General features: G+C 64.2%; 1 protein-coding gene across 1 annotated transcript; it reads left to right on the forward strand.

Annotated features, from left to right (window-relative positions):
• Positions 1 to 8,258: 8,258 nt before the first annotated feature.
• On the forward strand, positions 8,259 to 13,100 carry MRPL23 (mitochondrial ribosomal protein L23). The gene is made up of 5 exons (XM_040970754.1): positions 8,259 to 8,332; positions 9,460 to 9,582; positions 10,018 to 10,100; positions 10,526 to 10,599; positions 12,883 to 13,100. The coding sequence occupies exons 1-5, from the start codon at positions 8,316 to 8,318 to the stop codon at positions 13,036 to 13,038; spliced, it is 453 nt and encodes a 150-aa protein (XP_040826688.1). The 5' UTR covers positions 8,259 to 8,315; the 3' UTR covers positions 13,039 to 13,100.
• The last annotated feature ends 557 nt before the right edge of the window (positions 13,101 to 13,657 follow it).

Consider the following 13,657-nt stretch of genomic DNA (forward strand, 5'->3'; position numbering starts at 1 on the left):
CCCCCAGGGTCTGTGAATAAAATTCAGACCCCTCTTCTGTGTGCTGTATGCTCTGTGTCCTGGGGGAGCCCTGGTGGGACAGGGGAGGTGGGCTGGGTTAGCCCTGGTGGGTCTCCTGGGGGATGGATGTCCACCCCAGGGACCAGCTCAGGAGACCGATGTCCCAGGGGCTCGGGGAGGCCAGGGTGGGACAGGACTGGGTTCTCCACGCACAGGTGCACAGCCTGGCCAGAAGACCTGAACACAGCCAGGCCTCTTGGGGGGACCTTGGTCAGCATAGGCAGCCCTGGACATCCGCAGAGGATTTCCTGTGGGAGGGGACACAGGCTGAGTCCGGTGTGGATGTGGGCAGGCAGCAAGGGCCGGAAGGGGCCCACAGGGGAAAGCGGGTAAAGGGGGCCAAGGGTTAGAAATCGGATGAGCCGGACGGAAGCCAAGGTCAGAGGGCGAGGAAACACGTCCTCTGAGAGCCCCAGCTCGGGGGGTGGAGGGCACGGGACAGGGTGCAGCACATGGCCAGGGTTCCAGCCTCAGTTCGCCAGTGGGGTCAGAATGTGAGGCAGACACACACAGGTGCCACCTTTCCCACTGGTAGTGGGGCAGATCGGCGAGTCTCAGCCAGCAACAGAACCCTAATCCCAGGTGCCCGGTAAACCCAGACCCTGGGGACCCCCCACTCCCTTTCAGCCATGCACAGCCACACACAAGGGGCTGGCTGCCCGGGATGGACAGCTCATCACAGCGTGGGGATCACACGTCTTCCTTAGGGGTTGCAGCCTGAAGCTGGGGGTGCGGGGAGCTGCACGGAGCCCAAAGTGCTGGATGGCGGGGAGAGCCCGGGGTGCAGGCCGAAGACCTTGTGGGTCATCACCAAGCATCCCACAGGGTAGGCAGGGTGTAATCAGAGGGGTCCCAGGGCAGCTAGAACCCCTGAATCCGGCTGGGGGGAACTGCGGGCTATGCCAGGAGGTGTGGGGCTGGAAAGAAAAATAAAACTAAAAGCCACTTTAAAACATTTGTCTATTTAAAAGACGCATCCCTTATGTCTGGGTCGGAGAACAGACTGCTGGGACGGTCATTGTGACAGGGTGGGGGGTGAGAGGGCCTTCCCATTGTTGTTGTTTTTTTTTTTTTCTCGAAATTTCTGGTTTATCTGAAACAGGGCAGCTCTCAACCCCTGGAAAACAAAAAACAAAAGCCCAAGAAACTGCAGACAACTATAAATAAAGGGTTTAGTTTATCAGCCTGGCCGGGGGACGCGGCACGTCCTGCCCAGGCCGGGAACCCACCGCGGACAGATGTCTGCTTTTGCCATTAACGCCTGAGGCCTGGGCTGGAGACGCAGGACAATGCAGGGGCCGTGCGGTGGAAAGGAGACGGGGCGCCTCTGCAAAGGCAGAGCTGCATTCCAGGGGTCCCGGGAGGGCGAGCGGAAGAGGCTCCGGCAGGAAGCAGGCAGCTCGGGAAGCCGCCAGATGCACAGACAACCCGTAAATCAAGACGTTTTATGATTCCCCACCGCCCACCGGGCAGAGAGCGCGGGGCTGCGGTCTCCGAGCCCAGCACAGAGCGGCCAGGCCTGGGTCACAACTCTTCCCAATGCTGGTCCCGGCCCCACGAGTGTGCACGCGGGGGTAGGCAGAAATCCACAGTGCTTGTTGAACACGGCCAGCTCCAACAGGAAATAGCAAACCGAAATTTTAAAAATAAATGAACACACAAATGAGCTGGCCTGATACGTGGAGAGGGGAGCCCCAAACCTGGTGGTGCAGTACAGAGCTGCTGGGTGGTGGGATCCGGAGGCTTCCAGAGCAGAGAGCTCAGGCAGGAGGGAAAGAGGGGCACACCAACGTTCCCCAAAGTTCCCCAGACCCCCTGCAGCACTCACACCACAGCTGGAGGCTGGGCCCCCAAGGGTGGGGACAGACGGTGGGCACCCCAACACTCTGGCCAGAGATCAGGCCCACCGCAGGAGAACCAGGGAGTCCAGGGTATAAGACCCTCATCTCAGGCCAGAACAGAGCCTGGACGGCTTTGTGCCAGCTCCCCCAGGCTCTCCCTGCTGGCCAACGCAGCCACAGCTCCCCACTCTGACCCCAGAGGTGGACTCGCCCTCTGCCGCCCACCAGACAGGGAACAACAGGGCACAGGACCTTGCACACTTCTGCGGGCACGCTGAGGGTCTGGGAGGGCCAAGGCTGCTGAGGTTCACCAGGTGCAGCCCGTGATAGAGGGCAGTGGGGAGCGGGCGTGCCTGGGACCCAGGCTGCAGGCTCCCAGGGAAAGGAATGTGTCCTGGTCCCACAACCCCACCTACCCGCCCTTTGCCCTCGCAGGCCTCCCAGGCCCACCCCACCCCACCGTGCCCAGCCTGGAGCCAGGTCGGAAAGCACTGCCTCCCAGCTGGCACCCCAGCGCCCATGTACATCGCCAACACGCTCAGCACCATCCAATCCTGACCAAACGGACAGAGACGCACCAAAGGTGGCCCCGAAGTGGGGGGACTCAGCCAAGCTGCCTATGGCATTAAGTGACCTGCTCCCCAAATCCTAACACAGCACACTTAGTCTTGGCCTGCAGTGCCATCGCTGTGTACAGGCACCGGTTCATGTCCCGGCTGCTCCACTTCCCGTCCACTGCCCTGCTCGTGGCCTGGGAGAGCAGCAGAGGACGGCCTAGGTGCCTGGGCCCCTGCACCCGCGTGGGGCTCTGACGGGGCCCCTGCTCCTGCCTTTGGCCTGGCCCAGTGTGGGCTGTGGAGACCATCTGTGGCATAAACTACCCAGACAAAGACGGACCTTCCTCCCTCTCTCTTTTTGTAGCTGTCTTTCAAATAAATAATTGGAAAAACAATTTAGGGCTTTGGTTTTTTAAAAAATTACAAGTTAATCCCAATGGAAAACAAAGAAGGGAAACCACGCAGACCAAGCAGAAACCAAGGAAACAGAAAACCAAGGAATAATAGCAGAAATTTTAAAAGACAAAGCCACAGCTGGATTCTCTGGGAACGGCACTGTCCCAGGAGGGCACGGCAGTGTGAAGAAGACCCTGCAGCAGGGAGGTGGCCCCCCTGAGCCCCAGGGGCTGCCAGGAGGAGGAGCGAGTCCTGTGTGCCCAGCCGGCCCAGCCGGAGGACGCTAGTTCCCACCCAGGCAGAGGGGCAGGTGGGCAGGGGACTCCTTGCCATGGGCAACCACCGGGCCCACCTGGCTTCCCTCGGCACGGTGGCCAACGCTTCAAACACGGCGAGCAGCGACAGCTCACCCACACGCCCAGGCCCTAGCAGCCCCGGCACTGCCACCAGAGCCCACGTGGCCCTCAGAAACCAAAGTGTGGGGGCTCGCGCCACGCTAGAGCAGGCCGGGCCTCAGCCTGTGGCACCGCCGCCTTGGTGCTCCACTCCGACCCAGCTCCTTGCTAAGGCCTGGGAGAGCAGCAGAGGAGGTCGGCCCCCGCACGGGAAACAGGGAGTCCCTGGAACAGCCCTGAGCTGTGCGGGAGACGGGGAGTCCCTGGAACAGCCCTGAGCTGTGCGGGAGACGGGGAGTCCCTGGAACAGCCCTGAGCTGTGCGGGAGACGGGGAGTCCCTGGAACAGCCCTGAGCTGTGCGGCCATCTGTAGAATGCACCGACAGATGGAAGAGCTCTGTCTCCTTCTATCTCCGTAACTGCCTTTGCACTAAAGATAATTTGAAAAAAAGAAAAGAAGCAAGCAGAAGTACAAACACGCCAAGTGGAGGCTGAGCAGGCAGGCGCAGGCTGACAGCATGGGAAGGGCCAGGGCCTGGGGACCAACTGCAAGCGGCCTGGCCCAGGCTCTGAGAGGTCTGTGTTAACAAAGGGGCACACACACCTGTGAGCAGAGAGAGCTGTTGGGAAAAGACTCGATGGGGGAACCTAGTGCCCTTCCCCAGCCTGGTCAAGGGGGCCGGTGGGAGACCCCACGTAAGGCACCCCCACCCAGTGCCGCGCCGGGGAGGCTCTGGGCAGTGAGGGCACACGGCTCACCTCACGCGATGGAGCCCATAACAAAGCAGGCAATAAAGATAAGACAGCTGCAGGATCCGGCTCGGGGAAGCTGACCGGGTGCACGTCAGCATCCTGGGGTGCAGCTGACCTGCACGGGGGGGCGGGGGGGGGGATACCTGGCAGGGCGAGACACGCACACAGTGCAACATGCAAAACGCCACTTGAGCTCAGCACGGGTGGGGAGGGACACCGCAGACATGCGTGGGTCAGGGACGCTGACACCCCTCCACCCGCAGACTTGGATGGGCCGGTTCCGAAATCCATCCGCACTGTGCAGGCCGCTGACGCAGGAGGCCAGCTCCCGTGCCCAGAGCCAGGCGGGGCTGGAGCCGGGAAGCAATGAATGGGGTCGGCCGAGCCTGGCCATCCGAGATAAGCACTTTCTCAGGGGCCTTCCCCTTGTCCACAAGACATTCCTTCCCGTCCCCCACATGCCCGCACTCTGCAAAGATGCCCGCGTGCTGGCACCACCGTTTATTTTCGACATTCTTCAGATCTTCAAACAATTCAGACAAGACGTGCCGGATGGGACCCCGGCCCAGGCCGGACGCCTGCACCCTTAACTGACGCCAGTGCCTGCCGCCGCGCCCCTGACATCAATCAGCATGGCATCCTAGGAGTGCCTGTAAGTCATCTTGATGCCCAGAAAGCTTCCGTGTGGGAGGCTGCCTGCAGCGAGCTGCCGTGCGCTCACTGCCGGCGCAGGGCCCAGCCGGGTTGTCAGCGCCCACGCCCAGTGGCTCCAAACACCAGAGGCCCCTGGGCAGCCAGGTCAACAGCTGGTCTGGACACCCCACTGCTCAGTGCTCAATCCTGCAGAACCCCCAAAGCCATCACCCTGTGCCCAACAACTGCCCACCCCCGAGAGGCTCACAGACCCCAGTGGAAAACTTAAACCATGAGGGCCAATGACCCAACCCAACCTCCACGCAGGCAAAGCTCACTGCACACCAAACCCCTCTCAGCCCTGCAGGTACAGCAAAACAAGAAATTAACTCTCCCACCTACTCCGCAAATCGCAGCTGCCAGGGGAGCAGGAGGTCCCGGCCCAGAGGGACCCTGTGCTGACCCAGAGCCCCAAGATCTAGCCCCAAACAATAAAGAGCCCTCAAAACCCAACAGGGAGGGCCTGGCGCAGTCGCCTAGTGGCTAAAGTCCTCACCTTGCACGCACTGGGATCCCACATGGGCGCTGGTTCTAATCCCAGCGGCCCTGCTTCCCATCTAGCTCCCTGCCTGGGCCTGGGAAGGCAATGGAGGACGGCCCAAAGCCTTGGGACCCTGCACCCATGTGGGAGACCCAGAAGAGCTCATGGTTCCTGGCTTCAGATTGGCTCAGCTCCAGCCACTGCGGTCACTTTGGGACAGAATATCTTCCTCTCTGTCTCTCCTCCTATATATATATATCTGACTTTGCAATAAAAATAAGTAAATCTTAAAAAAAAAAAAACCAACAGGGAGAGGATGCCCCATCTAAGACAGCAGTGGGCCAACAATTCCAACAGCAGTGCAGGGTGGGTGGGAGATGGGATCCCTCGGCTGCCGGCTCACTCCTCAAATGCCACCGGCAAGCAGAGCTCAGCCAGGCTCAAACCGGAGCCAGGAGCTTCGCCCGTGTGGCTGGCAGTGTCCCGAGGACGGAGCCATTGCCTGCTGTCCCCCAAGGGTGCCTTAGCAGGGAGCTGTAAGGAGTCAGGGCAGAGGGACACTACTGTACATAGCGAGTAAAGCTACTGCCGATGGCTCCGGCATGCCAAGTGGTGCCAGTTCAAGTCCTGGCTGCTCTACTTCCCATCCAGTTCTTTGCTTCTGGCCTGAGCAAGCAACAGAAGATGACCCAAGTCCTTGGGCCCCTGCACTTACGTAGGAGACCTGGAAGAAGCTCCTGGCTCCTGGCTGCAGCCTGACCCAGCCCTGCTGTTGTGGCTACTGGGGGAGAGAACCAACAGATGAAAGATATTCTCTTTCTCCTCCCTGTAACTCTGCCTTTCAAATTTAAGAGAAAAAGAAGCAGCCAAGCTGGGACTTCGAACCCAGGCACTCTGGTTTGGGACACAGGTGCCTCCTGCAAGGGTGACTCCACAGCTGTGCCAAGTGCCTACCGAGGCATCAAACGCTAGCAGCAGGTACATGGGCAAAACCGTGGGGAACAGCAGGACAGGCCCAAGGCAGGTTAATGGGGACACACCAGGGCCCCCGGAGGAGCACTGACTCCCGTCCTGGCTGCTCAGGCCCTGCCACCCTTGTGGGAGACTCTCTTCCCCGTCAGAGGGAGAAGCCAGGTGGCAGCAATGCCTGTTCTTGCGAGACCCTTTCCCGCAGTGACCCACTGAACAGGCGCGGGATGGGGCCCCCGTATCCCCCCCTCTGCACCTTGCTTCCGAGGCCCCAAGCCTCCTGCCCTACTAACTCAGCTGCCTGACCATCAGGGGTAGAGGGGAGAATCCCCAACGCAGGCCCTTCCCCAGGGCTTCCTGATGTCCCTGCTCCAGTGGCCCCAGGCCCCCTCTGAGCACAGGGCCCAGCTGTCTGCATCCCATTTGAGCTGGAAACTTGGGTGCTTGCATGGTGCTGTGGCTGGTTTCTTGCAGGGACTTCCTGTACCGCCGCCCACCTGCACAGCCCTCCCTGTGTCCCAGACTCCCTGCGGGGTCTCTTCCTGCTCCCCACTCCGCCCAGGCAGGCCAGGGAAACGGGGCCTCTGCACCCCCAAGTTGAGCCTCCCGGCCCTGACAGCAGCCTTGGCTTCACTTCCCAGCGAGGCCCTGCCTGCCCTGTGTGACGGTGGACCCTAGCTCCAGAGGGCTGTGTTTGGGAGCGGTCCTGGGAGCGCCCCGGGGAGGCAGTGGCCGTGGCGGGACCGAGAAGAATCCGGACCGACAGGCCTGGCTGAGCTTCCTGGTCAGGCCGCCACCACCCACCCAGTGTCACATCTGCTGAATTCCAGCTCATGTCCAGCCAGGTCCACAGCGAGTTCAGTATCACGTCCACCCAGGTCTACGCCAGGCCCAGTCCTGTGTCCACAGGGCCACCACGGGTTTCAGAGCTGCAGCCCTTGTCCGGCAGCCCCTGCATCCTGGTCTCTTGGCTGAGGTGTCCCGGTTGTCCCACTGTGATGTGACAGCTGCACCTGTTCTCCCCTCATCTGTCCATCCTGTGTGGCATGCGCCTCGGCCATGCTACCGGTCACCGCTCACACCGCTCAGCCCCTGCACACCCAAACCTGGGAGGATCTGAGAGGCCTCACCGTTGGCTCCCACTCAAGGACACCTCAGAAAAACCAAGGCTGGGCAGCCAGCTCTCAGTGTCCCAGGGGCGCTCCCGCCAGTGGCCTTGCTGTGTTTGCCATGGACACAGGCAGTGGGCAAGGGACCCTGCCCACTGGGCTGAGGGCTCACAAGCCACCCCATTCTGAGAGCTTCCAGGAGCCCTGGCTTCTGCCTGCTTGCCTGAAACTGTTCTAAAAATAAATTAATTGATTGAAAGTGTGTAAAAAGGAAAGCCAGAGTCAAATCCGTCTGGGTTTGCTCTATTTCACCTGGCAGGGAGGAAGCCACATGGCGGACCCCACGGCTTTCCAGCCTGGAGAAGCAGGGACCTGGCTGAGGGACCCCATCCCCTTCAGGCCCCAGCCCCACCGCTCCCATCTGATCCAGGCAGTGCCCAGCGTCCAGCCATCCTGGGCTGGAAGACAGCCACCTAGAGGCTCAGTCCCTTGGTGAAGCCTGTGACCCCCAAACCCCTACCCAGCCCCAGCTTCCTTCCTGGGTCCCCAGCCCCAGGGCACGGACCCTACCTCTCAAGCCCCTTCCCTCAGGGCAGAAGGCTGCTCCCCCCACCCCCATCGCTGTCGCCCCTTCTTTGCTGGCTCCTCCCTGTTCCCTCCACCAGATGAACCTCCACCCCAGGGACCGGCAGGGTGGGCACTGGCCTGATTGAGCTCTTAGGCTGTTCAAACCCAAAGGTCGGGCAGCTCTCCCAAACCTCCCCGTCCACGCGCACGGCAGTCAGGGCTGACTGGCGTGGGGACCCCGAGTGTGTGGGCCAGGGGAGTTGCGTTGGGTCTTGTAGGGTTTCGGGTTCAGGGGTGTGGGGAAGTGGTTGCAGGGCGGATGTTGGCAGGGATGGGAGCCCGCCAGAGGAAGATAGAGCACGTGCGGTGCGGGGCGGTGCGGGGCGGTGCGGGCCCAGGGGACGGCCTCCTGCAGCCAGGGGGCGCTGTCCGGGCGTCGCCGCGCGGGGCGGGAACCACTCCATCCGCCGCCGACCCGGAAGCGCCGCGGCTCCATGGCGCGGAACGTGCTGTGAGTGGGGGTCCGTGCGGGGGCGGGGCCCGCGGGGCGGGGACGCGCAGAGGCCGGAACGGGGCCCCGGTGCGCGCCCCCGGCGCGGGGTGTCCAGGGCCCCGGTGCGCGCCCCCGGCGCGGGGTGTCCAGGGCCCCGGTGCGCGCCCCCGGCGCGGGGTGTCCAGGGCCTCGGTGCGCGCCCCCCAGCTGCACGTGCCCGTGTCGGGCAGGACTGCCCCAGATACCTGCAGCCCTGCTGCAGAGCTGAGAGTGAATGTGGGCCCGGGGCACTGCCCAGGCCTCCACGTGGCTTCCGCCAGATGGGCAGTGCCCCGGGAAGCACCCCCGACACACACACCCGTGCCTGGGGAGGGGACCCCGCTGGCCAACAGTTGGAGGGCAGTTCTGAGGGATCTGGGGAACGGTCAGGCCCGAGATGGGCTGAGTCGGCCAATGTGGATGTCAGGCCTCAGGGTGGTCCAGGGGTCACCCTGGGCCTCTTTTGGGGTTTTGGTGGGAGGGAACCGGTGTGTTATAAAGCTACAAGCCTGAAGTCCAGCCCCACCCCACCTGAGCCACCCCTCAGCGTCCAAGAGGAAGACGGGTCTCTACAGGCCATTGCACACCCATTTAACCAGGGCTGGGCCGTTGACGACCCTGCCCCACAGCAGCAGAGGGTTCAGGTGGACCCCAAGGGCAAGGCTCAGGGTAACTGCCCAAACACCCGTTGCCAGGTTCCGAGGCCTGTGGGTATGCCTTCCCAGGGCTCAGACCAACGTCTGTGCCCCCTCCTATGCCATGGTGCCAGGTGTACCATGTGCACAGCTGGGCCTTCTGGGTGGCCCCTGGGTCCACTGTGTGATGCTCGGGTTGACCGTCCTCTCCTCCACCCCCCGGGGCGTGGACTGCCCACTTTGGCCGAGGCAGGTGGTGCTGCCAGCCTCTGGACATAGTGGAACAGTGCGAGGAGCCCTCCTTGCCCTCCCACGCCCACTCAGCTCACACTGTCCTGCAGGAAAGCAGGGAGATGGGGAGACAGCACTGGCCATGCCAAGCTGGCCTCGGGTCAGCAGCCCCCATGTCCTCACTGCCATGGGGAGTCTGTTTCCATGTGTTTTACTGAGACCCCAATCTGTCCTGTGTAGGTACCCCCTGTACCAGCTGGGGGGCCCCCAGCTCCGTGTATTTCGGACCAATTTCTTCATCCGGCTGGTGCGTCCTGGCACGGCGCAGCCTGAGGACACTGTGCAGTTCCAGATCCCCATGGAGTAAGGCCAGAGAGGAGGGGAGTGGGTGGAGTCTGAGGGGGTGTCTGGCACATGGCCCAGCGTGGCCAGCAAACTGGGGTCCTTCCTGGACATGCGCCCCTGGCCTCTTCCTCCCCTCCCCGGGCTGGCACCCTGTGCCTAGCCCTGGCTGATGCTTGCCACCAGCCCAGAAGCTGGAGCAGCATCCAGGATGCTGGGTGTGGGGCTTATGGGCACCTGAATTTGGGGAGCTTACAGCTGGGTCAGATGGCGGGGTACAGAGTGACAGGCTTACGGTGAGGAGGAGGCGTGGGCACCCCGTGCCGTGCTGAGCTCTCCCCAGCCAGGCTGAGCCCTGGGAGGGGTCCCCCCTCGTCTGTGACAGTGAGGGCCCCGTGTCTCCCTGCCTGGGCCTCCCTGGGTGGGGAGGGCTCATTGAGGCCCCCTGCCCCCCAGGATGACCAGGGTGGACCTGAAGAACTACCTGCAGAGCATCTACAACGTGCCCGTGGCGGCGGTGCGAACACGGGTGCAGCATGGTGAGTGGCCGGGCGGATCCCCGGCTCGCTGACCCAGGGCTCCTGCAGCTCCTCTGGCCTCCCAGGGGGCCCGGGGCCAGCTGCCTGCGAGGAGCTGGGCTCTGGGCACTGTGCTGGGGGACAGAGCGCTGCCGCTGCCCTCCATGCCTCACTGGCATGGACCCTCCTGCCTGGGCCTGAGGTGCCAGGCTGGAGGAGGCACCTCTGGGTTACTGTGCACACGGTTTAGGTTTGTAGTTTTTCTATTTTTTAACAAGAGATGAACTTTTTTCTTCTTCTTGTTAACAGTTTCACAATTTTTTTAAAAAAAAATTTTAAACAAAGAACTGCACGTGGGCAGCTCCGGCCCAGGAGGCCGTGGTGGGTGACCCGGAGGGGGGTTGGGAACCAGGCACGAGGCGCTGCCCCCTCCCCACTTCCCGCAGGCTGCAACAGGAAGCGAGATCACAGGAACGTGCGGGTGAAGAAGCCCGACTCCAAGGTGGCCTACGTGCAGCTGGTGAGCCGGGCAGCCCACAGGGCCTTGGGGAGTGTTTGCACAGGGGCGGGCGGCAGGGGGGTCGCAGGGCGCCAGGGCAAGGTCACCCTACCCGCCCCCCGCGTACGACTTCCTGGCAAGCGGCCACTCCTGCGCACCTGGTGGGTCTGCGCTCTGCAAGGATAAAGTCCAGTGTCCTGGGGGGCAGGCTCCGTGGCGGGGAGGCTGGGGCTCAGCGCTCAGACCCCAGCCCCCATGGGCACTGTGCGGGGAGCCCATGTGGGGGGCTGCCTGTGGGGGGCTGCCTGGGGTCTGTCGCTGTGCCCACGCGTGTGAGGAGCCAGGCCAAGAGCGCAGACAAGCAAGGCTCGAGCTGGCCGCCGTGTTTTGTGTGTGTGTGTGTGTCCCCGGCTTTGTTTGCTGGAAGGGCCAGGTTTTCGGTCTCTGTTGAAACACACACATTTCACAAGGCCAGGGACCCGGAGGCCCCCCAGCCGGCCCTGCCCAGCCCGCCCCCGGGGCCCGGCCCTGCAGCTCCTCTGCCCCCACTGCTATTTGAAACCCCTGGTGGGGGCTGGGCGTCGCCGGCGCGGGCGGCCCCGCCGCTAGGTGGCACTGGCGCCCCGGGCAAGGCTGGCCGCGGCCGCGTGTCGGGGCGCCCGCGTGTCGGGGAGCCCGCGCCCACCCCACGCAGCAGCACGGCCGCGCGGGGCCGTCCGGGGGTCCGGCGGGCCCGGGCCGGGGGGCCCCTCGGCCAGCTGCGGTTACACGGGGCCCCTCGGCCGCCCGAGCCCCCGCCCCCCATGAAAGCTGAGCCCGGGCCGCGCGGGCTTGCAGCTGCCGCCAGCCGTCTCCTCCGTGGGAAGCGGCCCGGAGCCCACCGTGGCCCTGGTGGGCGCCAGCCCCCCTCCCACAAGCAGGATTTGTGACTGGGAAGGCGGTTTCCCCCCTTCCCCCCCGCCTCAGGGGAGGGGGGCCTGGAATAGCAGCCCATTGTACGGAGCGCGGCGGGCCGGTCGGAAACACAAATTAAGTTACCAGATTTATGGCGGGCGCTGGCGGCCACGGCCGGGCCCCACTCTGCCCCCCTGGAAACCTGTCGGCCCCTCTCCCGGCCCCAGCGTCGCCCTCAGCACAGAGCACGCCTTGACAGAGAGCCGACACAGAGTCGGCGCATGGGGCTGCTGACCGCACGGGGAGGGGGCAGGGCACCCCGACTCGGGCCCCTGCGCTGCGTGTTTGCATCGGGGTCACCCCGAGTCTTCGCCCACCCTCACCCCAAAGCAGGAGCCAGCCCTGGGCCGCCCCTCCCGGCTCTGCGCCTCGCTCCCCACCCTGGGCCTCCACGCTCAGCCCCCGGCCTCCCCTCCTGGCCCTGGGCCTCCCTTCCCAGCCCCCGGCCTCTCTTCCTGGCCCTGGGCCACCCCTCCCGGTTCTGGGCCTCGCTCCCCACCCTGGGCCTCCTCTCCTGGCCCTTGCCTCCCTTCCCAGCCCCGGGCCTCCCCTCCTGGGGCTGCCTCGGCCTTGCACAGCAGCTGGCTCGCTGCCCACAGCCACGTTGCCGACCAGGCCGGGGTCTGCAGCGGCCGCGCCCCGGCTGATTGTCCTGGAGGGAGCCGTCCACGGCAGGCCCAGCCAGGGCCGGTGGGGGGCGGGGGGCTCCTCAGCCATGTCAGCAGATTTCAGGGGCGCCTCCTGCCTGCCTGCCTGGGCCCCCTCCCCCTCCTCGCGACCGGGGGCCCTACCCGCGAGCTGGGAGTGGGGGGTGGGGAGGGGGCCTCGGCCGAGAACTTGGCCGGCGCCGACACGTTGGGAGCTTTGGATTGCAAAGCCGGCTTGATGCATGGGCTGTGTGCGTGCTCGCCTCTCTGTAGCCGTGTGTGTTTCCTGTGCCAAGCTCAGCCTGGGGGTGGGGAGGTGGGGGGAGAGGGGCCTCCTTTCATGTGGGTGGAGGCCTCTAGGTATTTGGGATGGAAAGTTCTAGCATGGCACCCGCTGATATTTGTGCCCTGTCTCTCCACGCCTCACTCCTGTCCTGGGCTGGGCCAGGCCTCCCTGCCCGGCTGAATGGACCCTTTGCTGGGCTGCTCAGGGCGCCCAGGCCTGGAGCGGAGGCCCAAGAGAGAGAAAGAGCGAGCGAGCGAGCAGGCGAGAACCCGTGAAAGGAGGCATTGTCCCCGGGGAAGCGGCTTCCTGGCTGGAGGGCAGCTGGCTGTTTGCTTTGCAGGCAGGGACCCTGCCCCGTCCCCGCTGCGGGGGTCCCGGGCGCCGTGCTGAGTCCTGTCCCCCCCCCGCCCCCCGCAGGCTCACGGACAGACCTTCACCTTCCCTGAGCTGTTCCCCGAGAAGGCGCCACAGGCTGGGGAGCAGGGTGCCCAGGAGCAGTTTCTGCAGCAGGAACAGCAGCGCGTGCGCGTGGACCCCCGGCGTGGCGGTGTCCCCGGCTGGTTCAGCCTGTGATGGGTGGTGGACCCCCCACCCTCGCCGGGACAGCTCCAATAAAAGTCGTGCTGAGCCGAGAAGCCATCGGAGTCTGCATTACTTTTTGTTTGTGGGCCCAGGCCTGGCTGCTGCCTTTGGCTGGGGAAGGGGTTGCACTTGGAACCCGCAACGGGGATCCAGGGGCTGGAGTGGGGACGGGGCACAGTGCCCCCTTGGCTGGCGCAGCTCTCGTGTCCTGGCGCAAGGTTTGCTGCTCGGCCCTCACAGCACATCGGTTCCAGTGCCTCTGGCACCCCACTTTTCTTGGGGTCTGCGTGGCTGTTATGTCCCGTGCAGAGCTGCCCTCATCCCCAGTGGACCCCAGTCTGTAAGCACGGACTGAGGGGGCCTCCCTCCCTGCCCACTAGCGACACAGTGGCTGTGGGGTGGCTGCGGCCAGCGTGGGGCTGCTCGGGGCGCCGGGTCCAACTGCACACAGTGAGGCCTGCGGGATCAGCAGGGGTCTGGGAGAAAGGAGATGTGCAGATGGACGGGCGGACAGATGGACAGCACCTGAGAGCTCAGTCAGCTGGGGCTGTGGGTGCTGAGCCCACCCAGAAAAGGCAGCCGAAACCAGCACCCTGCTGGCACCCCCGTG

Source organism: Ochotona curzoniae, unplaced genomic scaffold (assembly GCF_017591425.1).
Source record: "Ochotona curzoniae isolate NIBS_2020 unplaced genomic scaffold, NIBS_Ocur_1.0 scaffold_4937, whole genome shotgun sequence".
NCBI classification, from domain to species: domain Eukaryota; kingdom Metazoa; phylum Chordata; class Mammalia; order Lagomorpha; family Ochotonidae; genus Ochotona; species Ochotona curzoniae.

Excerpts from the sequence above, each read along its gene's own strand:
- MRPL23 (XM_040970754.1), top strand. Across the intron at positions 9,583-10,017 it reads CAGTTCCAGATCCCCATGGA|GATGACCAGGGTGGACCTGA; the intron begins GTAAGGCCAGAG and ends CCTGCCCCCCAG. Across the intron at positions 10,600-12,882 it reads AGGTGGCCTACGTGCAGCTG|GCTCACGGACAGACCTTCAC; the intron begins GTGAGCCGGGCA and ends CGCCCCCCGCAG.